At 42.0% G+C, this 23,014-nt stretch overlaps 1 protein-coding gene across 1 annotated transcript in view; it reads left to right on the top strand.

The window, feature by feature from the left end:
* ANTXR1 (ANTXR cell adhesion molecule 1) overlaps nucleotides 1-23,014 on the top strand; it is a 260,387-nt gene that overhangs the window by 118,650 nt on the left and 118,723 nt on the right. The window contains 2 exon segments of the mRNA XM_021671061.2: nucleotides 15,552-15,621; nucleotides 17,122-17,200. Coding sequence (XP_021526736.2) covers nucleotides 15,552-15,621; nucleotides 17,122-17,200 — 149 coding nt within the window.

Here is a 23,014-nt window from a genome sequence, read left to right on the forward strand (position 1 = left end):
AACTGCATTTGATAAGTGTACCTGAATGTGATGAAGAGAATGCATCCAAGCTGGAAAATACTCTTCAGGATATTATCCAGGAAAACTTCCCCAACCTAGCAAGGCAGGCCAATATTCAAGTCCAGGAAATACAGAGAACACCACAAAGATATTCCTCAAGAAGAGCAACCCCAAAGCACATAATCGTCAGATTCACCAGGGTTGAAATGAAGGAGACAATGCTAAGGGCAGCCAGAGAGAAAGGTCGGGTTACCCACAAAGGGAAGCCAATCAGACTCACAGCAGATCTCTCAGCAGAAACCCTACAAGCCGGAAGAGAGTGGGGGCCAATATTCAACATCCTTAAAGAAAAGAACTTTCAACCCAGAATTTCATATCCAGCCAAACTAAGCTTCATAAGTGAAGGAAAAATAAAATCCGTTGCAAACAAGCAAGTACTCAGAGATTTCATCACCACTAGGCTTGCTTTACAAGAGCTCCTGAAAGAGACACTAAACATAGACAGGAACAACCAGTACCAGCCACTCCAAAAACATACCAAATGGTAAAGACCATCAACACAATTAAGAAACTGCATCAACTAATGGGCAAAACAGCCAGCTAGCATCAAAATGGCAGGATCAAATTCACACATAACAATATTAACCCTAAACATAAATAGACTAAATGCCCCAATCAAAAGACACAGACGGGCAAATTGGATAAAAAGCAAAAACCCATCAGTGTGCTGTATCCAGGAAACCCATCTCACATGCAAGGATACACAAGGCTCAAAATAAAGGGATGGAGGAAGATTTACCAAGAAAATGGAGAGCAAAAAAAAGCAGGAGTTGCAATTCTCATCTCTGATAAAATAGACTTTAAAGCAACAAAGATCAAAAGAGACAAAGAAGGATATTACATAATGGTAAAAGGATCAATGCAACAAGAAGAGCTAACATTCCTAAACATATACGCACCGAATACAGGAGCACCCAGATACATAAAGCAAGTTCTTAATGACTTACAAAGAGACTTAAACCTCCCACACAATAATAGTGGGAGACTTTAACACTCCATTGTCAATATTAGACATATCAATGAGACAGAAAATTAACAAGGATATCCAGGACTTGAACTCAGACCTGGACCAAGCAAACCTAATAGACATTTACAGAACTCTCTACCCCAAATCCACAGAATATGCATTCTTCTCAGCACCACATCACAGTTACTCTAAAATTGACCACATAATTGGAAGTAAGTCACTCCTCAGCAAATGCAAAAGAATGGAAATCATAAAAAAAAAGTCTCTCAGACCACAGAGCAATCAAGTTAGAACTCAGAATTCAGAAACTAACTCAGAACTGCACAGCTTCATGGAAACTGAACAACTGGCTCTTGAATGTTGACTGGATAAACAATGAAATGAAGGCAGAAATAAAGATGTTCTTTGAATCCAACAAAAATGAAGACACAACATACCAGAATCTCTGGAACCCATTGAAAGCAGTGTCTAGAGGAAAATATATAGCAATAAATGCACAAAGGAGAAGCAAGGAGAGGTCTAAAATCGACACCGTATCGTCAAATTTGAAAGAGCTAGAGGAGCAGGATCAAAAAAATTCAAAACCTAGCAGAAGACAAGAAATAACTAAGATCAGAGCAGAACTGAAGGAGATAGAGACACCAAAAATCCTTCAAAAAATCAATAAATCCAGGAGCTGGTTTTTCGAAAAGATCAACAAAATAGACCACTAGCCAGATTAATAAAAAAGAAAAGAGAGAATAATCAAATACATGCAATAAAAAAGATAAAGGGGATATCACCACAGATTCCACAGAAATTCAAACCATCATCAGAGATTACTACAAACAACTCTATGCACATAAACTAGTAAACCTGGAAGAAATGGGTAAATTCCTGGACACTTGCATCCTCCCAAGCCTAAGCCAGGAAGAAGCTGAAACCCTGAATAGACCAATAACAAGGTCTGAAGTTGAGGCAGCAATTAAGAGCCTACCACCCAAAAAAAGCCCAGGTCCAGATGGGTTCACAGCCGAATTCTACCAGACATACAAAGAGGAGCTGGTACCATTCCTTCTGAAACTATTCCAAACAATCCAAAGAGGGAATCCTTCCCAAATCATTTTATGAGACCAACATCATCCTGATACCAAAACCCAGCAGAGACTCAACAAGAAAAGAAAACTACAGGCCAATATCCATGATGAACATAGATGCAAGAATCTTTAATAAAATAATGGCAAGCCGATTGCAACAGCACATCAAAAAGCTTCTCCACCATGATCAAGTAGGATTCATCCTGGGGATGCAAGGCTGGTTCAACATATGCGAGTCTATAAACATAGTTCACCACATAAACAGAACCAAAGACAAAAACCACATGATTATCTCAATTGATGCAGAGAAGGCCTTTGACAAAATTCAACAGCCTTTTATGACAAAGACCCTCAATAAACTAAGTATTGACAGAACGTATCTCAAAATAATAAAAGCTATTTATGACAAACCAACAGCCAATATCATAATGAATGGGCAAAAACTGGAAGCATTCCCTTTGAAATCTGGCACTAGACAAGGATGCCCTCTCTCACCACGCCTATTCAATATAGTACTGGAAGTTCTAGCCAGAGCAATCAGGCAAGAAAAAGAAATAAAGGGTATTCAAATAGGAAAGGAGGAAGTCAGATTGTCTCTATTTGCAGATGACATGATTGTATATCTAGAAGACCCCATCGTCTCAGCCCAAAATCTCCTGAAACTGATAAGTGACTTCAGCAAATCTCAGGATACAAAATCAGTGTGCAAATATCACAAGCATTCCTATACACCAATAACAGACTTAAAGAGAGCCAAATCAAGAACAAACTGCCATTCACAATTGCTACAAAGAGAATAAAATACCTAGGAATACAACTAACAAGGAATGTAAAGGACCTCTTCAAAGAGAAATACAAACCACTGCTCAACAAAATAAAAGAGGAAACAAACAGATGGAGAAACATTCCATGTTCAGGGTTAGGAAGAATCAATATCGTGAAAATGGCCATACTGCCCAAAGTAATTTACAGATTCAATGCTATCCCCATCAAGCTACCAATGATCTTCTTCACTGAACTGAAAAAAACCACCTTAAACTTCATATGGAACCAAAAGGGAGCCTGCATAGCAAAGTCAATTTTAAGCAAAAAGAACAAAACGGGAGGCATCACACTGCCGGACTTCAAACTATACTACAAGGCTACAGTAATCAAACAGCATGGTACTGGTTCCAAAACAGAGATATAAATCAATGCAACAGAACAGAGGCCTCGGAGGCAACACCACACATCTACAACCATCTGATCTTTGACAAACCTCACAAAAACAAGCAATGGGGAAAGAATTCCCTGTTTAATAAATGGTGTTGGGAAAACTGGCTAGCCATGTGCAGAAAGCAGAAAACTGGACCCCTTCCTGACACCTTACACTAAAATTAACTCCAGATAGATTACAGACTTAAACCTAAGACCTAACACCATAAAAACCCTAGAAGAAAATCTAGGCAAAACCATTCAGGACACAGGCGTAGGCAAGGACTTCATGACCAAAACACCAAAAGCATTGGCAACAAAAGCCAAAATAGACAAATGGGACCTAATCAAACTCTGCAGCTTCTGCACAGCAAAAGAAATACTCATTAGAGTGAATCAGCAACCAACAGAATGGGAAAAAAATTTTGCAGTCTACCCATCTGACAAAGGGCTGATATCCAGAATTTACAAAGAACTAAAACAGATTTACAAGGAAAAAACAAACAAGCCCATTCAAAAGTGGGTGAAGGATATGAACAGACACTTTAAGAAGACATACATGAGGCCAACAAACATATGAAAAAATGCTCATCATCACTGGTCATCAGAGAAATGCAAATCAAAACTACATTGAGATACCATCTCACGCCAGTTAGAATGGTGATCATTAAAAAATCTGGAGACAATAGATGCTGGAGAGGATGTGGAGAAATAAAAACACTTTTACACTGTTGGTGGGAGTGTAAATTAGTTCAACCATTGTGGAAGACAGTGTGGCACTTCCTCAAGGACCTAGAAATAGAAATTCCATTTGACCCAGCAATCCCATTACTGGGTATATATCCAAAGGATTATAAATCGTTCTACTATAAGGACACATGCACACGAATGTTCATTGCAGCACAGTTTACATTTGCACAGTTTAGCAAAGACCTGGAACCAACCCAAATACCCATCGATGATAAGACTGGACAGGGAAAATGTGGCACATATACACCATGGAATACTATGCAGCCATCAAAAATGATTAGTTCGTGTCCTTTGTAGGGACATGGATGAACCTGGAAACCATCATTCTCAGCAAACTGACACAAGAACAGAAAATCAAACACCACATGTTCTCACTCATAGGTGGGTGTTGAACAATGAGAACACATGGACACAGGGAGGGGAGCATCACACACTGGGGTCTGTAGGGGGGAAATAGGGGAGGGACAGCAGGGGGTGGGGAGTTGGGGAGAGAGAGCATGGGGAGAAATGCCAGATATAGGTGATGGGGAGGAAGGCAGCAAATCACACAAATTGAAATAATCTATTGCCATTTTTACTTTGTCAGACTAGCAAAGATTAACAAAACTACAATGTGCAGTCTTGGCAAAGATGTAGGAAAACAGGTGTTTTCATTCCTCATCAGTGAGAAACCATTAAATCGTTAGGAAGGCAATTTTTTAAATGAATCAACTGCTTTTATACATTTTTGACCCAGAATTTCAATTTCAGCTTCATCAAAAGGAGGTAACTGGGAATGTTTACAGAGGCTTGCCTACAAGGACGTTCATCACAATGTGGTTCATAATAGCAAAAGAAACATGGAAAGAACAAAGGGAATAAGATAGAGAGGGAAAAGAAAAACACCTAAATGTCTAACAATAGGTAATCTGTTACATAAATTATACTTCACCCTTAAATAATTAAACAATATTGTAGAAGAATAATTACTGATGTGGGGAAAGAGGAATGTTAATAATATAGAATTCTGTGTTAGAAATAAGTTACTACAAAACAATAGACTGATACTATTTTTGTTTTTTAAACACAAATATTTATATGCAAAGAGACTGAAAAGATATACATCAAAATGTTAACAGCCTTCACCTCTGAATGAGACTACTATTTATTTTTACTTTCTTTTTTCCATCTATCTGTGTTTTTTAAGTTCTCTGCAATCATATGTCCCTGACGTAATCAGAAAAGAATCCACAAAATTGATTTAAAACTTAATTTTTAAATTCTTGTTAATTATTGAGGTCTAGAATACATCTTAAGTTTAACATCTGGTTAGTTCTTCAGTCACCAGGCTGAACTCTGCTGGCCAAGAAAATATTTTGGACATCTTCACACAAACTATTTATTCTGGCTGCACTTTTTCCTCCTTTAGTATTCAATGTACCATGCCAAGAAAAGATCCACTTTCTATTGGAGATACACTTTCAGAGATATCAGAATGCTAAAAAGGAGACACTGGAGTATGAGCTGAGAGGTGATCCATTTTATGCAATGTCAATTAAAAATGGATGTTTTACTAATGCAATAATGAAAAATATGCTAGACTATCCTGGTGTTGCATGGATACACATGAAGTATGACTGTAAACAAAAGAAACAGATTTTAACAAATTCACTAAAAATTAGTTTATAGGTCATGTAAGAAATTGGATTGATGATATTACAGGCACACTTTACCTTTTGATGCAAAATTTTATTTCGCAACTTGATCTTCAATCCTATTGACCAGGCATGGCTCTGGTTTACTTTTGTACACTCTCAAAGGATAAAGCTTTGTCCCATTTGAACATATTTCCCCAAACTGAACATCGATCAGGAAGGCAGTTCTAGGAGTTTCGAAGAGGGGGCTCAGCTTTCTAGGAAAAAGGGAGGTAACATTCATTCAAATGTAGAAGTTCCAGAGGGTGTTGTTTTCAAAACTCTGCTCAGTTTTCCAGAAACTATACTTCATCTTAGAAAACGCTGGGCTCCAGGGCTGCTGTGGGAACCCTAAGAAGATTATTAACATGCATATGGGGAGGAGGACCAAGCGCAGGAGAACATAAACTTCCCAAACAAAAGCCTATTGTTTCCTTTGTCATGGGTTAGAGTCTTACTGATCAAAGATACTTAACACACACTCAATGCATCCCTAGGGATTTGATATCATGTGAAGGTGATGAAATGCCATTTTGTGTAACTCGGAATGAGATGTAAAGGAGCATATAGTCTCATGTTCTTCATGGGGATGCACATCAGAATCACCAGGGAGCTTCCTCCAAGTGATAGCAGCTACTGATTGTCGAGTACCTACTCTGCACCTGGTGCCATGACAGGTGCCCTCCTGTATTATCTCATTTCACCATCACTGCAGCCCAATGAGGGAGGATCTATTTCAATCCCCATTTTGCTGATGATCTCAGAGAGAGGAAGTGCCCAAGTCCACCCAGATGGCAGGAAAGGACTTGAACCTGGGCAGTCTGACTCCGAAGGCTTTAGACCACTTCTGTACATTGCCTCCAAAACACAGATTCCCAAAGATCCCTGGGTCCACTGACTCCAGATGCCCAGGGGACAGATATGTGCCTGATTCTGAGATCCCGATTTCAACAGATCCCCCTCATTTTGCGACAGATAATCACAACTTAGAGACTTAACTCCTTGCCTAAGGTCACAGGGCACATTAGTAGAAAAGTCAAGACTTGAACTTAAGATCAAGAGAAAAAGCCCCAACCAGGGTGGGAAGAACCCCAGGCATTAGAGCATCAGTGTCTGTAGCTGGCTGTGTGACCACAGGTAAGGCACCTCTCCTCATTCCCTGAGTGGCCCTTTTTCTCGAACTTCAGGAGCATTTTGTGTATCTGGTGGTATTTCCCCTTTGGCCCTCTTTCAGACAGAGCTCTGGTTTTTGCCCACTGATTTTTGAAGTGGCTCCTGCAGAGTCTATGTTAGTGCATGTTCCCATCTTTCAGGCCTAGAAAAATACATATACATTGAAATTTACTGCCATAATCTAGAATGGTTGGGGGACAAAAGGGAAGTTGCCACCGAGGTAACTAGGTGGCAAGGGTTTTCAGTGGGAGTAAAAGAGCTTATTCTGGGGGCGAGTTGACGCAGTCCAAAGTTAGCTGCCGCAGCCCCTGGTAAACAGTCATCCTTGACGTTTCCCCTGTTCTAACAAGTTTGAAATTAACTCCATGTGAAAATTGTGAGCTCCATGAGGACTCCAGGCATGCACTGCATTTGTTTTATGCATGGCTGGAAGAGATTTGCTTGTGAACTTCTCTGAAACCTACCTTCATCCCAGCCCTGCTGTCCTGCAGGGGGAAGTTGGCATCTCCCTCTATTTCTGCACCCCATGGCTCAGTTTTCATGTAAGGTGACCAGCAGGTGGATGCTGCCCTTCCCCACACAATACTGCTTCTCTGCCATTTCAGTAGGATCACGGAAGAGAAGATAATTAACTCAGAGACAGGCCATACTCCTGGGAACCCCAGGCAGGCTAATAGTCTGTGTCCCTTCAAACTCACATTCTTTTGTTTTTAATTGCATTTTAGGTTTTGGGGTACATGTGAAGAACATGCAAGATTGTTGCATAGGTACACACATGGCAGTGTGATTTGCTGCCTTCCTCCCCATCACCTATATCTGGCATTTCTCCCTATGCTCTCTCTCCCCAACTCCCCACCCCCAGCTGTCCCTCCCCTATTCCCCCCCACCCCACACACAAACTCACATTCTTTAAATATTTGTTCAACATCCATTGAGAGAAGTTGTGTACTGCCAAGGGAAGGAAGAAAGTGCTCCTGGTAGCTGTCTCCCCTAGGCAGTTCAGCTCTGGAAGCCAGCATACATCCCACAGCACCTCAGTGGCTCAAGTGTGTGCCCACGATCTCCTTCCCACCTCTCTTCTGAGTTTCTGTGTAAATTCGTGTCCTTAAGAACAGTCAATATTTGCCATAACCTGTGGCCATGAGTGTGTGGAAGAATTTAGCCATTTTGGTAGACTTGCCACTCAGTTCCAATTCCAAAGGTAAAATTATTCCAAATTTGTATACAGCGGGAAGAGTTCACATGTCAGGAGACACATACCTTGTGCGTGAATCCTAAATTATCCTCTACCAAGTAAAAACAAAGCTTTGAAAATATTTTTCTTCTTAGCAAGTTATAGCTGTTTTAAGTGCTACAGTTATTCTGACCTCAGCATTACAAAATCTTAACAAGCTGATGCTTTGCCTAGAAGATAATTTGTAAGTTCTATAAATGTCAACAGTCAAGATTTGTTGTGGGTGTGGATTTATTGAGAGGAGAAAATACTCTGCAAGAACCCTGAACCCCATTAGCTTCATTTCATTTTTTTTGCACTACCTAAAACTACCTATTAACTTTAGATGGAGATAAATGCCAAATGCCACAGAATTATATATAGTGTAATCCCAATTATGTTAAAAATAATATACATGGGAAAATTCTGAAAGAGTATTCCCCAAGACATTAATTTTATCACTGGAAGTTGGGATTATCAAGGATTTTAATTTTTTATACACTTCTCTATATTTCCCAGACTTTTATACTAATATGCATTACTTTGTAATTAACACGAATAACAACACATATGGGCAGATAATAATTTACATCCTGAGAAGTCAGACCAGCTGTGCTGACAAACAGTTCCGAATGCTGGTGTGCCTAGAGCTATGAGGTCACAAGCTTATGCAGAACTTGGGAGTGTGTAGCCCAACAGACCATTCAGAGATCTGCAGGGCTGCTAGATCCTGGGCCCTCACTCCTCTAGGAATGGATTCATGGTCCCTCACCTTTTACTTCCTCTCCTTGAACCTTCTCATTCCTCCCTGACTTCACAACCACTGTTCAGCCTTTCCAAGTAGAAGCCGTTTTCTCCACTTTCAAAATATCTGTCTAGAGCTTAATGTCTTCTATCAACAGAAACCTTAAGCTTGTTATTTCACCCATCTCTGAAAACCTGCTAGCCCAGGGCCTGACACATAGTACGTTCCTTTCTACTCTCAGCAATGGGTCCCATTTTGCTTTGTAATAAGAACCCCCATATTTGTGAATTATCAATGAGGCAGCCCCTAGGTGGGCAATCAGTCACCTTCATTCTGTCTGGAGCTCCAGAAAGCTCAGCCCAGATTCTTTGAATTTCACCAACTTGGAGTCCTGCTGAACATAATTTTATTTCAGATTTTTGCACAATATTTTACAAGTCTAACTTTTTTCAAGCTGGTTACTTTCGGAGGCAGTAAGGAGATAGAAATATTCAGCCTAACTCTAGCCTGTCTGTTGTCCATCATTTGGAGACACATTCCCAAACCAGCTGATAATTTGGTGCCAAACAGTTATATTTGGCTCTGGAATGCCCTGAAAATGCTCCCTAGACCCAGGGGACATTAGGAGAAACAGCATGGCGAGCTCATTTTAGTTCATAACCTCCACTGTTTTTCCCACTACCTAATGCAAATGTCACTATGGGAATGTAAGCTCTACTTTGGGGCTTACATCAGCTTTGGAGGGTTTCAACACACCCTCCCCCTGCCTCCATAAGACTAGGGATTATTTTTCTCTTCCTTTTTGCCAGAAATAAATATTTATATCAAGAAAAGATTGCCAAGACTTGAAAAGTATTTGAATTATTTAATCCGCCCTTATAAAAGGATTTTTCTGATTGGTGTTTGAATTGGCTAATGAATTTCAACCCTGGTTTTATCCCAAATCCATTAGACAGTCACCAAACTGCAGGAAGAATTCTGAGAACTTTCTTATTCACCAGTCTGAAAAGGATTACGTTGTCCCAAGGTCTAAACCTGTATGGTTCCACAGCATGGCTTCATTCTAGTTGGCATGATCCGGGCCTCTCAAAAGACACCTGAACCTTTTCATCGAGCTCTTCATCCCTAGCCCCTTCTCCTGGAGGGCAAGCTCCTGCTGGTATCCAGCCTTGCCCATTGAAGATCTTGGCCATGTGCCTCCAGAGTGGTCAATATGATGAGCCTCAGCTCCTGGTGTGCTTCCAGCTACATTATAAGACTAGCTGGATTTACCTTGGGCAAGTTATTTCAACAAAACTTGGGTTTGAATTCTGGCTCTGACACTTATAGGTGGTACAGCACTAACTCAATTAACCCTTCTGATTCTGAGTTTCTCAAACTAAATAATAATAATATCTCTCAGGGTTGTGGAAGCATCAAATGAGATCATGAGTATATGATGTTAGAAAAAAATCAACATGCATGCATGTGTGTGTTTGTATAGACAGGTATATGTGTATGTGTGTATCTATACATACACACAAATTCACCAAATCTTTTCATTTCCCTATTAATTCCTAATGCCCACAAAGATGTTAATTTGGTAGAATGATATAATTAAGCAATCAGGCATACTGAAAATTTTAATGCTTAATACCTCTGATTTTAAACCACACATCCATGTAGCATATTTTAAAGGTGTGGAGGCCCATGTAATAAAGATGTATAATATTTACTGAATGCTTAAGTGCTAAGTATCATGCTTTGTACTTGAATGCAATATTATTTACTCATCACCACTGTTTATAGATGGAGAAAATGTGTCCCTAGTCACACACTAGCAAGAGAAAGGTCTGGATTTGACTCTGTGTGATCTGAAATCTCCTCTGCCCCTCTCTGTACCCTCAGTACACAACTTGAGGAATACCTAGCTCCCAAGTCTGGGGTGTTTGGCACTCTGAGGTAATGACACTCATTGGTCTCCAAATCCTGATAAATCCCCCAATCCTGAGTAAGCTTTGTCAGACTCCTATAAACAGAGGCCTTGGGTAAACCTATATCATGGGTACACACAGAATTCTAAAATATCTTTGGTCATAGACAAAGGAAATTTATATTTCAAGATTATCTAAAAATTACATTTGGCTAGGCCCAGTGGTTCATGCCTGTAATCCCAGCATTTTGGGAAGCTGAGGCAGGCAGATAGCTTGAGCCCAGGAGTTCCAGACCAGCCTGGGCAACATAGGAGACCTTGTCTCTATAAAAAAAAACTTTTTTTAATTAGCAAAGTATGGCACTGCACTCTTGTGATGCAGTGAGTAGGGTTGGGGGGTGGGGCGGGGACAAGGTGGGAGGATCACGTGAGCCCAGGAGGTTGAGGCTACAGTGAGCCATGATTGTACCACTGCACTGCAGCCTAAGCAACAGAGAGCCTATCTCAAAAGAAAATAACAAAAACTTAAAAATGAAATTTTCACTGAATGTCTGATTTCAAACTCCCACCCCTCCCTAATTTTCTCCCCAATTGCAAACAAAAGCCAAGTGGGCCAGTTCGAGCTCCTGGCTTCCACTTCCCGTGCCCACCCGGTGCCAGTGAGCAGTGAAATGGCCACCTAGCGGGTGGACCACCAGAGGCCTCAGCTGTCCCAGGAGTGGATCACAGCCCCACATATGTCACAACACCACTGGTTTTGGCAGATGTGGCAGCGAGGCTGGCACAGCCCCGGGGCCAAACGTGGCATGCCGAGGTACAGCAAGGAAGGCTTTGTGCCCTGCTTCCCAAATGGAGTTCCAGGAAGGGGTCAGATGACCTGAGTTATGGAAACCAAATGGTCCTCCTTTGTTTAGAGAGAGAGAAAAAAAGTCACTCATTTTTGTGGTGAAGTGAAAACAGGCTCCAAACCAAATAATCCTCTCGGAGCAGAAAACGCCAGCTCCACACAGCAGGCCCACAGCCTGCGAGGCTGATACACTCGGATGGAGGAAGGTCTTCCACAGCCTCAGCAAAGCCTTTGCAGGCCTCCCAGTGAGGTTCTCCGTTTTGCTCCAGAAATATTTGGTCTCCCAAGCAGAAAAGGAAAGGGAAAGGAGGGGAGAAAGTGAGAAACATCTGCCTGGCCTGGGCCACACTCATCCTCTCACTCCTGTCCAGTTGAGATGGAGGGAGGAGAGAGGAGTTGTCCCGAGGCAGCCGGAAGTGAGGCCAGATGCTAACCCAGGAGCAGGGCAGGCCAGCCTGGAGTCTCCCTGGCTGTGGTACTGCAGTGTGCTGCCCTGGACGCTCTCCTGGGCGTGACCCAGCTCTTCCCAAAGAAGGCAGCTGGAGTCACAAGGCCTCCTGTGGCCACTCTGTGGCTGCCCCGTGGCTCTGTGGGCTGGCTCTGTGGGCAGGGATCTGTACTCCCAGGTACTGCTAGTGCATGTGCAACAGGATAAGCCATGGCCACGAGGAAATAAATATAGGTTTGAGTCAGCCACGCCTGTCCTGGTTCAGTTTATTCTCTAATACAAGCCTTTCCTGGAATGGAGAATTCTTTAGTGAGGAAAGAGTAATGTAGAGTTCATTTCTAGCCTTGGCTTTACCTCTGGCTTGCTGTGCAACCTTAGATCACTGTCATCCCTCTCAGCCTCCATTTTGCATCTGGAATATGAGCCTAAGGATTCCTGCCCTGCCTTTACTCACGAGGTTGTCATTAGAAGGAAACAAAGCACAGCTTCTATCAAGGCTGATGCTTCTGGCCTATTAGATAATCATGCAGACTCTGCAACCAGACTGCCTGGGTGCAGATCCAAGATCCCATGGGTAACCTTGGGCAAGTAACTTAATCTCTCTATGTCCATTCCTCACCTTTAAAATGAAAGGAATAATACTCCTTTCTGATAGCTCTGCCAGAAGTTTAAATTTGACTAAGTGACTTACAAGAAGTGCTTAGAGACTGCCTGCATGCAACATGCCCCAGCGAGTCTGGCTGTCATTGTAGATACTCCTCGACTTGAGATGGGGTTACATCCTGATAAATCCATCATAAGTTGAAAATATCATAAGTCAAAAATGCATTTAATACATCTAACCTCCCAAATATCATCACTTAGCCTCGCCTATGTTAAATATGTTCAGAACATGGACATTAGCCTATGGTTGGGCAAAATCATCTAACGCAAAGCCTATTTTATAATAAAGTGTTGACTATCTCATGTAATTTATTTAATATTGTACTGAAAGTGAAAAACAGAATGTCAGTATGGGTACTCACCATTAATGTACACAACTGAAAGCACCTTCACAAAGTTGCAATATTTAAGTCGAACCATTGTTGTCGGGGACTGCCTGTATTATCATCACAGACAGGACATCTTGAAAATAATAATGTTCAGTTCAGGCACTGCATGATCCTACACTGTCATCATAAGATTTGTAATTTTACTCAACACAGTGTCACCATTTCTGCAACATTCCATAATCTGCCAACAGCTGATTCTAAATATGGGGGTAACCTCCAGTAGTAGTTCCCTGTTGTGTTTAGAAAAAATCTCCAAAGCTTCACCATGGCCTATGTGGCTGTGGTCATCTGGCCCTGCTGCCTTTTTTAGCTTCATTTTGAGCCATTGTCTGTCTCACTTAGATTCAACAGCCTCACTGGTCCTCTTTTAGCTTTCAAAAGTTCTGGGGTCCTTCCTGCCCCAGGATCTTTGCAGTGCCTCCCTCTCTCCCACTCTACCCCCTCACCCAACCTCAGGTTTCAGCTTAAATAGTCTTTCCTCTGCCAGACGCAGTGGCTCACACATGTAATCCCAATACTTTGGGAGGCAGACGCAGGTGGATCACCTGAGGTCGGGAGTTCAAGACCAACCTGGCCAACATGGAGAAACCCCATCTCTACTAAAAATACAAAATTAGCTGGACATAGTGGTACGTGCTTGTAATCCCAGCTACTTGGGAGGCTGAGGCAGGAGAATCACTTGAACCCAGGAGGCAGAGGTTACAGTGAGCTGAAATCATGCCATTGCACTCTAGCTTGGGCAACAAGAGCGAAACTCCATCTCAAAAATAAAAATTTTTAAAAAAGTCTTTCCTCAAGGAAGCATTTCTCGACCTCCCAGATGATGACCAGCCCCCCTCCTTCTCCTTCTGTGTGTTTATCACAATTATAATTACATAATTTCTGTAATTACTAGCATGTTGGCCCCTTGGACAAGGCACTCTATCTGTTTTGTTCATTGCAAACCCTAGCACATTGCTTGGCACATGGTACACACTCAAAGAATTTATTTTTTAATAATGTTAAATAAGTGTCTCTCCTGCAGCTCCTATAAAATCCATGAAAGCAGAGACTGTGTTTCTTTTCTCAAAGCCTACATCTCTAGTATATAGTAGGTCTTCAATAAATATTTATTGGATGAATGTATAAACAAATGACCTGGAATAACCTCCCTAACTTTTCACCACTAGAAGATTTTCCTGTACATCTTCCTCCTCTTGCCAGTGGGGACGTAGTGCTTAGCACTCAGATATGTCCTCTAACTCCCATCCCAGGCAGCTTCCTAATCTTCACTCAGGCAAGAGTTTAATGTCAGCTATATTCTGCAGTTACTTGTAGATATAAGAGACATCAATACACCAATGTCACAACAAAAGCAGAATATTATGCTTTAATAATATATGTATTATTTTGTATCTTCTAGTTATAGGAATTTGTAATCACAACCTGATTAATGACACAAATCTTAATCATCTTCATTTCACCTATAGGCCCTACCACAGCCTTTTTGTACAGCACGTGTACCCGATAAAAGCTGAGGCTTGAAGGAATGACTATTAAATATTTTCTATAATAGAATATCTTTTATACACTTTGTTTAATAACTTCTCAGCCCTGCCTCTGGCCCCAGAAATGGATACAGTGAAGTTCTTAAGGAGCTTGAATTTAAGCCACTTGAAGCTTTTTCCCAGTCATCTATTAAAATGAGCAGAACTTACCCACCCCAAAAGTCCCCCACTCTGATCCACCTTTCACAGCTACGTCTGCTAAGACCTCCAAAATCATCGCTTCAGTTTTACTCAAAAACCCACCAGTGTTTTCTATAACTTAGAGAACTTTATCGAAATCCCTCAGGCTAACTCAAAGAACTTGGACCAAACTTTCTATATTATCTGTTCAAATCCTTCTTATATCCTACCTTGTGACATACATTTATATGCCCTGTCTTTCCTCATGCCATTTCTCCTACCAAGAATGTCTCTTCCCCATCTCTGCACAAAAGTACAGCTCATGTTTTGTGCTTTGCTATGACCTGACTATGACACCCATGTAAAGGAAGTTCCCTGTCTTATGAAACCCAGTGATATTTTGGTGAAGTCATTTGTCAGTAAACTTTTTCCACAAATACGGCTTCTCTCTCAAACTGGACTTAGACATGGAGCTCCTGAGGACCAGTCTAATATTTTGTTTCCCCTCAGTGATTCCTGCTCTGTCTAGGAGTTCACTCACTATTTTCTCACCAGCTGACTCAACTGCACATACCACAGGAAGCTACGATTCAGGCAGGAGCACTTGAGTTCACTGCTAATGGGTTTTACAGCTCAAGAGTTTTTAAACTCAAGAAGATTGATTTTTGTTTTTCTGGTATTTCCCTGGACTTGGTTGATGTTCTCTAGAAGTCACTGAATTTGAAATTATAAACTTGCCTCCCTCTTCTTAATCCAGTGATTTCCTTTTTGCAGATGAGAAGCCCTTTGCTGTGGAAGATACTCATTTACTATGTCCAGCGCCTATCTTAAAAGAAGTTGGCATGTAAGTTTTCACTAGCAACTGAACCTCCCAGCCAGGGAGGAGAGAGGAGGCAGAGGGGGACAGGGGAAAGGAAAGTATCTAGAGAAAGTGGAGCCTTTCTCTAGTTCTTCCAGCTAATTATGGAGCCAATGTTTACAGTGAGCCATACACCAGGATAAGTGTTTTACAAAATATCTCACTTCTTTCTCCCGGGTTCTCCATGAACCAGGTATTCCCACTATCCCAATTTTACAGATGTAGAGACTGTGGCTGCAAGACTTTAAATAGCTTGCCTAAGGTCACACAGCAGTGAGTAGAAGAGTCTGGGCTCAATCTGAGGTCTGTCTGGCTTAATCACACCTACACTTCTAGAAAGTTCTCACACACTTGACCTCGCTCCGCCATCACCATTGCTCTGCTAGATGATTGTTATCTCCTCCTTAGAGAAAGAGAGGCTCAAAAAGGCCAAGCGGGGCCATGGCTGGTTCATGGCAAACCAAGACCCCAGACTTGTGCCTTCTGATGTCCCACACAGTGCTCCTTCCTCTACGCTGCACAGCATCAGATGTTCACCCAGACCGGAAAACATTCCCTGAACTAATTTATGGGGGGAAATCTCATCGTAGTGCAATTATAATAAGTACTAATGAGATGAGATCAAAACCATCAACAGAAGAAAGCAAATGAACACCCTGAGCAAGAAAAGAAATATGTGGGAAATGAGGCAATGCTGGTGCAGAGAACCACAAATAACAACAATAATAATAATAATAATAATAACCTCTCCAAAATTGTGCCTATAACAGGCTAGACACAGAATAGAGGCTTTAAGGGGAAAATGTTAAAGCTGTTCACCTGAATTTTGCCTTTAGTCATGTGTTCATATTGTAAGACCTCCAACTCTGGGTGCACAGCATCAACCTGTAATGCCACTGATTTCACAAATTAGCTCAGTGTCCATGCTGCAAAATGCAACAAAACATAAGGTCAATTTCCAGTTGAGTGTCTTAGAGTGGGAGGTGACAGAAGGCAAATTCATCTTCTGCTTTACTTCTGTAAGTCTGTTGGATGGTAGCAAAGCTACCCGTATCAGATCACTGAGAGTCCAGATAATAACAGCAGAATGTTGCATTTATAGCTAGCCCAGTTTATCCCCCATTGACTTGGATTGTTTTTGTAATAATACTTTGTCCAATTACAATGTGACAGGTAAGTTAGATGAAAGTAAGCTTTGACTATTCAATGCCACTCACTGCAATGCCAGAATGTCTGAATGCACTGCCTTAATATACCAGCCAAGCATATCCTGACATTTCTCCAAACTTTAGAGGAGGATAGGCTATACAGACTACCCTCCACATTTTGCAGAAGAGGAAACTCAGACCCCTTCTCCCCAGAAGAGACTCCAGTCTCAAGGGTAGTTAAGAGCAGAGCCCAAAGGAGACCTGTGTGTCTGGCTCTCAGCCTGTTGCTGATTGCACACCATGCTGAGAGTCTCTGCTTCCCTTGTTGTCATTGCAGGAAAGCTGCACTCCAAGTCAGCATGAACGATGGCCTCTCTTTCATCTCCAGTTCTGTCATCATCACCACCACACACTGTGTAAGTCATAAGCTTTCCCTTTACTGAAGACCTCATTATCAATGTCACCATCCACGTTTCTTAAGCAGCAAACTTCTCCAAAGGTGCCCTGGAAAGTTTTTTGGTTCTTCATTCTGCTTGCTGAGCTTTGATCCCAGCACTGCTCAAGCAGCCACAGTCTGGATTGGGGTGTGCTGTACCCCAGAGTATGTCAGGCATGTCTGTGTTAAGTTCTCCAGCTTCCCCACTTCTGCTGAAGGGGAGATCTAAAGTCACTGGCCTGACCAGATGGTAAGATGGGCTATGTCTGTGCGGTAATGAGGCGGAGGCCCAGATGGAGTGGGTTTAGGAGAGAATAGATGGAAGGGACTTGGACAGCGTACACAGAAAGAATGTCTTAGGGAGTTCATCTCTAAAGGACTGCAGGAAAATGCCCATGAGCTGAAGGAAAATGTGAGTTTTGGGAGGTCGTTTTATTTAGGATGGGAGAATTTGCAACTTGTTTATTATTGTGGAAATAATCCAGGAGAAAACGAAAAACTGATGAAGCAGGAGAGAGAGTGGGGAAGGAGCCCCTATAAGAGGGATTGTGAGGCAAGAGTAGGGACTGCGTTCTCTCCCATCTCCTCAGATATCCCTTCTCCGGAGCCTTCACATCAGGTAGTTTTTGTTTCTGGCTATATATAAAATCACCTGGAGAGCTTTTTAAAAAGATTGGTACCCTGATCTCATGCCAGACTGACTGAACCTAAGTCTCTGGCATGAGCCCTAGCTTTGCAGGAGGTGGTTGTGTGCAGCTATGACTGAGAACCCATTAGCCTCTGGAGTTGGTCCTGCCCACTCTCGATGTCTCAGAGCTCAGCCTGTCAGGGAACAGTCAGGGCTTAGTTAGTTCATGTCAAGACCTCAGCCTTGGCTGGGCACAGTGGCTCATGCCTGCGATCCCAGCACTTTGGGAGGCCGAGGTACGTGGATCACTTGAGCCCAGGAGTTTGAGACCAGCCTGGGCAACATAGTGAAACCCCATCTCTACAAAAAATATAAGAATTAGCTGGACATGATGGCACATGCCTGTAGTCCTAGCTACTCAGGAGGCTGAGGTGGGAGGATGGCTTAAGCCCAAGAGGCGGAGGTTGCAGTGAGCTGAGATTGCACCACTGCACTCCAGCCTGGGTGACAAAGTGAGACCCTGTCTCAAAAAAAAAAAAAAAAAAAAAAGTCAGCCCTAACATGAGCATTTCCAAAATAACCTTTGTTGGTATATTCAGTTTCTTTAACTGAATACATTTCTCCATTAGCTCATTCTAGAAACTAATGTTTGGCTTGATGGTCAGCTTAGGTACTTATTATACTGTATCATTTCCTGGTTGGCCTTTGGAAGCTGTGTTGATAGAACCCCTCAGTAATTGGAGTTGTGCCCTCAATACCATCACAGGTGGACAAGAAAGAGCAGGCGTGTGCTGAACGTAGACAATATAGAAATGGGTTATCACAAAAGAACAGGAAGCCAGTCCTCATGATGGACAATAATCTCCCTCCTAATGCCCCCAACACCAGTTTTCATCTTGTGTTGGGACCAAACTAATTTTCTTGAAAGCAGAGTAACCCATGGTGAATGGTACAGATGATGGGAAAGTTTTACTCAACCAAAGCAAGAAACTAGGATTGTGTCAGAGAAGTGTTACCTCTGAGAAGTGTCCATGTCTCAGGCATCTGGTCAACCCTCAGTCTGTAATCCTGAGTAGGACACCACCAAATTTGAAAAACTGTAGGCAGAAGTGCTGAAATTTCTTCAAGTATATCTTGCCTGATTCTGTTGAAAACTGACCCTTCTGGGACCTGCCAACCTGCAGGAAATGATTCAAATACCCCAAATCTAATAACTCCATTCCAGATTCCTCCCAGTTTTTGAGTGATCCAACAGTTTGGATCTGTATTTCTCATTATGTCTGACCATACCACCGAGAAACAGCCACTGCCCTTGAGACCAGAAGAGCAGGGGAAGTGGGAAGGGAAACATCTCAGGACTAAATTTGTGGTATGGCAAATACAGGGCTACAACTTTAAATCATGGGCCTCTAATTAAGAAGAAAAGGTGTCCTTGCCAATGCATTGCAAAATTAAAAGAATTCCCATTGAGTCCCACTGCACCTTCCCAACCCACGCCAGCCTGCATTTACATCTTACATCTCCCTCATCTGAGCACGTGCCACTAAATCTTCTCTTCAATTGACCCTTCATCAAGACTACCTCATAATATATTCTCCATCATTCCATTTTCATGTGAGAATGCTGTATCAGTTTACAACAAAATTATAACCACTCTAAGATTTGTGATCCAAGTTCTTTCATTCGTGTATTCAACACATATTTATTGATCACAGTGTGCTAGGTACCACCCTGGATGCCTAGGATATATCAGAGAACACAACAGATAAAAATATCTGTGTGATGAAAGAAGGGCAGACAATGAGTGATAAACACAGTAAACAAACTATATGCCATGGTAAAAGGTAATAGATGCTATAGGAAAATTAGAGCAGAGTGAGAGGATTGCCTACTACCTAGGTGAGTAGGTTCCAATTGTAAATACAGTAATGGATACACTGAAAAGGTAGTATTTGAGTAGAGACCTGGATGGTGAGGAAGTTAATCATGCATGGGGAAGAGTGGGACATCCCAAACCAAGAGCCCACATGCCAAGACCCTGTGGCCAGCGATCCTTGGTGTTCACAGAAGAGCAGTCAGGGAGCTGCCATCCCCTGGCACTTACACATCTGCTGCTGTCTTCATTCCCTCTCAGGATAGCATCAGGCAGTGAGGTGCCCAGGGATGAAATGTGCAGGGTTGTGGAAGGACTTTGGCTTTTGAGCAGAGGAGCAACATGGTCTGACCTACATTTGGAAGATTACTCAGCCATGGGTAGACAAAGAGGCAAGGACGGAAGCAGTGTGACTAGTTAGGAGGGCTATGGCAATATTTCAGGCAAAAGGTGTTGGAGGGTTGAATCAGAGGAGGGCAATGGAGGTGGAGAGAAGTGGTCAGAGTTGGATATATTTTTAAAGCAGAGCTAATGAATTTTCCGAAGCATTGAATGTAGGGTTTAGAGAGAGAGAAGAATCAAGAATGTCCCAAGGGTTTTGGCCTAAGAAACTGAAAGGATGGAGTTGCCAATAGCTGGCAGACAGGAGGAAGACAGAAGGAGAAAAAGATTTAGGGAAGAAGGGGGAAAATCAGGGAATCAATTTTGCTGTGTACTGGTTATATGACCTTGATAAGTTGTTTAACCCCTAGCCAGGTGCCATGGCTCATGCCTGTAATCCCAACACTTTGGGAGGCCGAGGTGGGCTTATCACTTGAGGTTCAGTTCAAGACCAGCCTGGCCAACATGGCAAAACTCTGCCACTACTGAAAACAGAAAAATTAGGGCATGGTGGTGCACACCAGTAATCCCAGATACTCTGGAGGCTGAGACAGGAGAATCAGTCTGAATTGGGGAGGCGGAGGTTGCAGTGAGCTGAGATCACACCATTGTACTCCAACCTGGGTGAGTGATCACGCCATTGTACTCCAACCTGACAGAGTGAGACTCCATCTCCAAAAAAAAAAAACATTGTTTAGCCCCTTTATGCTTCAGTTTCCTAATCAATAAAACTAACATAATAAAAATTTACAACTCCTATCCGTATTGTGAACATTAAATGAAGTAATATTTGTAAAGTGTTTGGCAGAAGACCTAGCAGGTGGTAAGTGCTCAGCAATTGTTAGATGTTTTATTTATAGTGGAAGCTTAATAAAAGAATTTTTAACTAATTTGAGATTCTTCCTAGAGAGCTGGCTCTTTATTTCAGAGTCTCATTATAACCAAGGGGCTCCTCTGACACAAGATGTATCCCGGGGGCACATGTTTATCACTGACCAAGCCCAGGTGATTGAAAGGGGGAAGAAGAGATGGCCAAGTTCATCCAGAAAAGGGGCCTTATATTCGAACATCAAACTCCAGTCCCCTACCAGGTCCTACACAGCAGCTCAAATTAAAGGCTGAAACTATCACTGGGCAAAATAGAGATGCAGGTGGAACGTGTGGGCATCCAGAATATGAAGTAAGGTCTTGGACTTGCATTTGTTTCTTGGGAAGCTGGTTTGGAGGACAAGGTTTTTCAATCAAAAGTGATCCCCTGGGTCTGAGTAAAGGGATGTTGTCAATGCCAGTCACAACTTGCCCAGTTCATCACCTGGAACCAAAAATAATTTTAAAATATGTAGTTGAGACTTTTCTTTCCTCACTTTATTTGGTGCCCATTTGGACACCCGTGTCACAAGTTTTCAAGATCTGCAATGAATAACTGTTGCCTGAGCCAGAAGCAGAAATTCCATGGAGTTTTACAGGAAGATTTTTCCATCCAAGAGCTAAAAGATTCCTATACAAATGGTAAACTTTGGTGAGCTCCATGACTATAGAAAATGGTAAAACATCCAGAGTCCTCTCTCACCAGATATTTAAATACACCCATCTCTGTAGCTTAACTGCCTCCCTTTTCTTCACCAAACTCCAGCCAGAGGTTGAGAAAATCACTAATATAGTACTGCTTTAAGGGACGTATTGAAAAGAAATTTGTCCTTTTCAACAAAGCAAGCAAATTTTAGAAACATAAAGAACTTTTCATGAAGATTTTTTCTTTTAGATAGATACTTAAAAATTCTATTATTTCCCACCCAAAGTGTACAAAAATCAGGAAATCAGTCAAGTTTGTCTTGAACTCCTACTGTGTCTCCTAATCACTGTCCTTAAGGATCTTACAATTCAGCTGGACCAAAAGCCCAACAAGCATATAAAAGAATGTATAATAGGCCAGGCGCGGTGGCTCAAGTCTGTAATTCTAGCACTTTGGGAGGCTGAGGTGGACGGATCACAAGGTCAAGAGATCAAGACCATCCTGGCCAACATGGTGAAACCACCTCTCTACTAAAAACACAAAAATTAGCTGGCATGGCGGCAGGCATCTGTAGCCCCAGCTACTCGGGAGGCTGAGGCAGGAGAATCACTTGAACCCAGGAGGCAGAGGTTGCAGTGAGCAAAATTATGCCACTGTACTCCAGCCTGGTGACAGTGTGAGACTCCATCTCAAAAAAAAAAAAAAAAAAAAAAAAAAGATTGTATGAGTCAGGTGTAAATGCCGTAGGATTCAGAGCAGAAAGGATGAATGAAGGCAAGAAAAGTCAGGAGAGCTTCATGGAGAGAGATCACTTGAGTGATTTGAAATATAGTAATTATAGGTGAAGAAGTGGGATGAGGCCATGCCCTAAAGAGACACCAGCCTGAACCACGGCTGGATATGTCTCTGAGCATCATTCGTTCTTGAGCTCTCCCAGCCTATGTCTTTGTTGTTGTTGTTTTTTCTTCTCATTTTGCATCAATTTCTTGGGCCTTTCCATTTTGGGCCATTTCTCAAGTTGGCAGCTATCCTCCTAGGATATACACTCCACACCATTGATCTTGAACACCCAAGACATAACAGTGCGGCCCACCTGATGCTCATCCCTGTTAACCCTGATCATGATTTGCTTTGTACTGGCTGCTGGGTTGGAAAGTCACAATCTTTGGAGAAAAGAAAGAGACCTAAAGTTAGATGTAAGGTTCCAAATTCAACATTAAATAAATGAACTGCCCTGTTTTTTTCCTCCTGATTTATATGAAAAACAGCATGACTGCAAACAGCACCAAGGTTTAATAACTTTGAGAGGATCCATGTCATATCACTGTTTGGAGAAGTGCCATTTGAATGAAACCTGAAATTCAACAAGCTCAGACCTGAGACATCAAAGCAAGAACAA

This window comes from Aotus nancymaae, unplaced genomic scaffold, assembly GCF_030222135.1.
Source record: "Aotus nancymaae isolate 86718 unplaced genomic scaffold, 86718_ANA_hifiasm-v0.15.2.pri h1tg000057l, whole genome shotgun sequence".
NCBI classification, from domain to species: Eukaryota; Metazoa; Chordata; class Mammalia; order Primates; family Aotidae; genus Aotus; species Aotus nancymaae.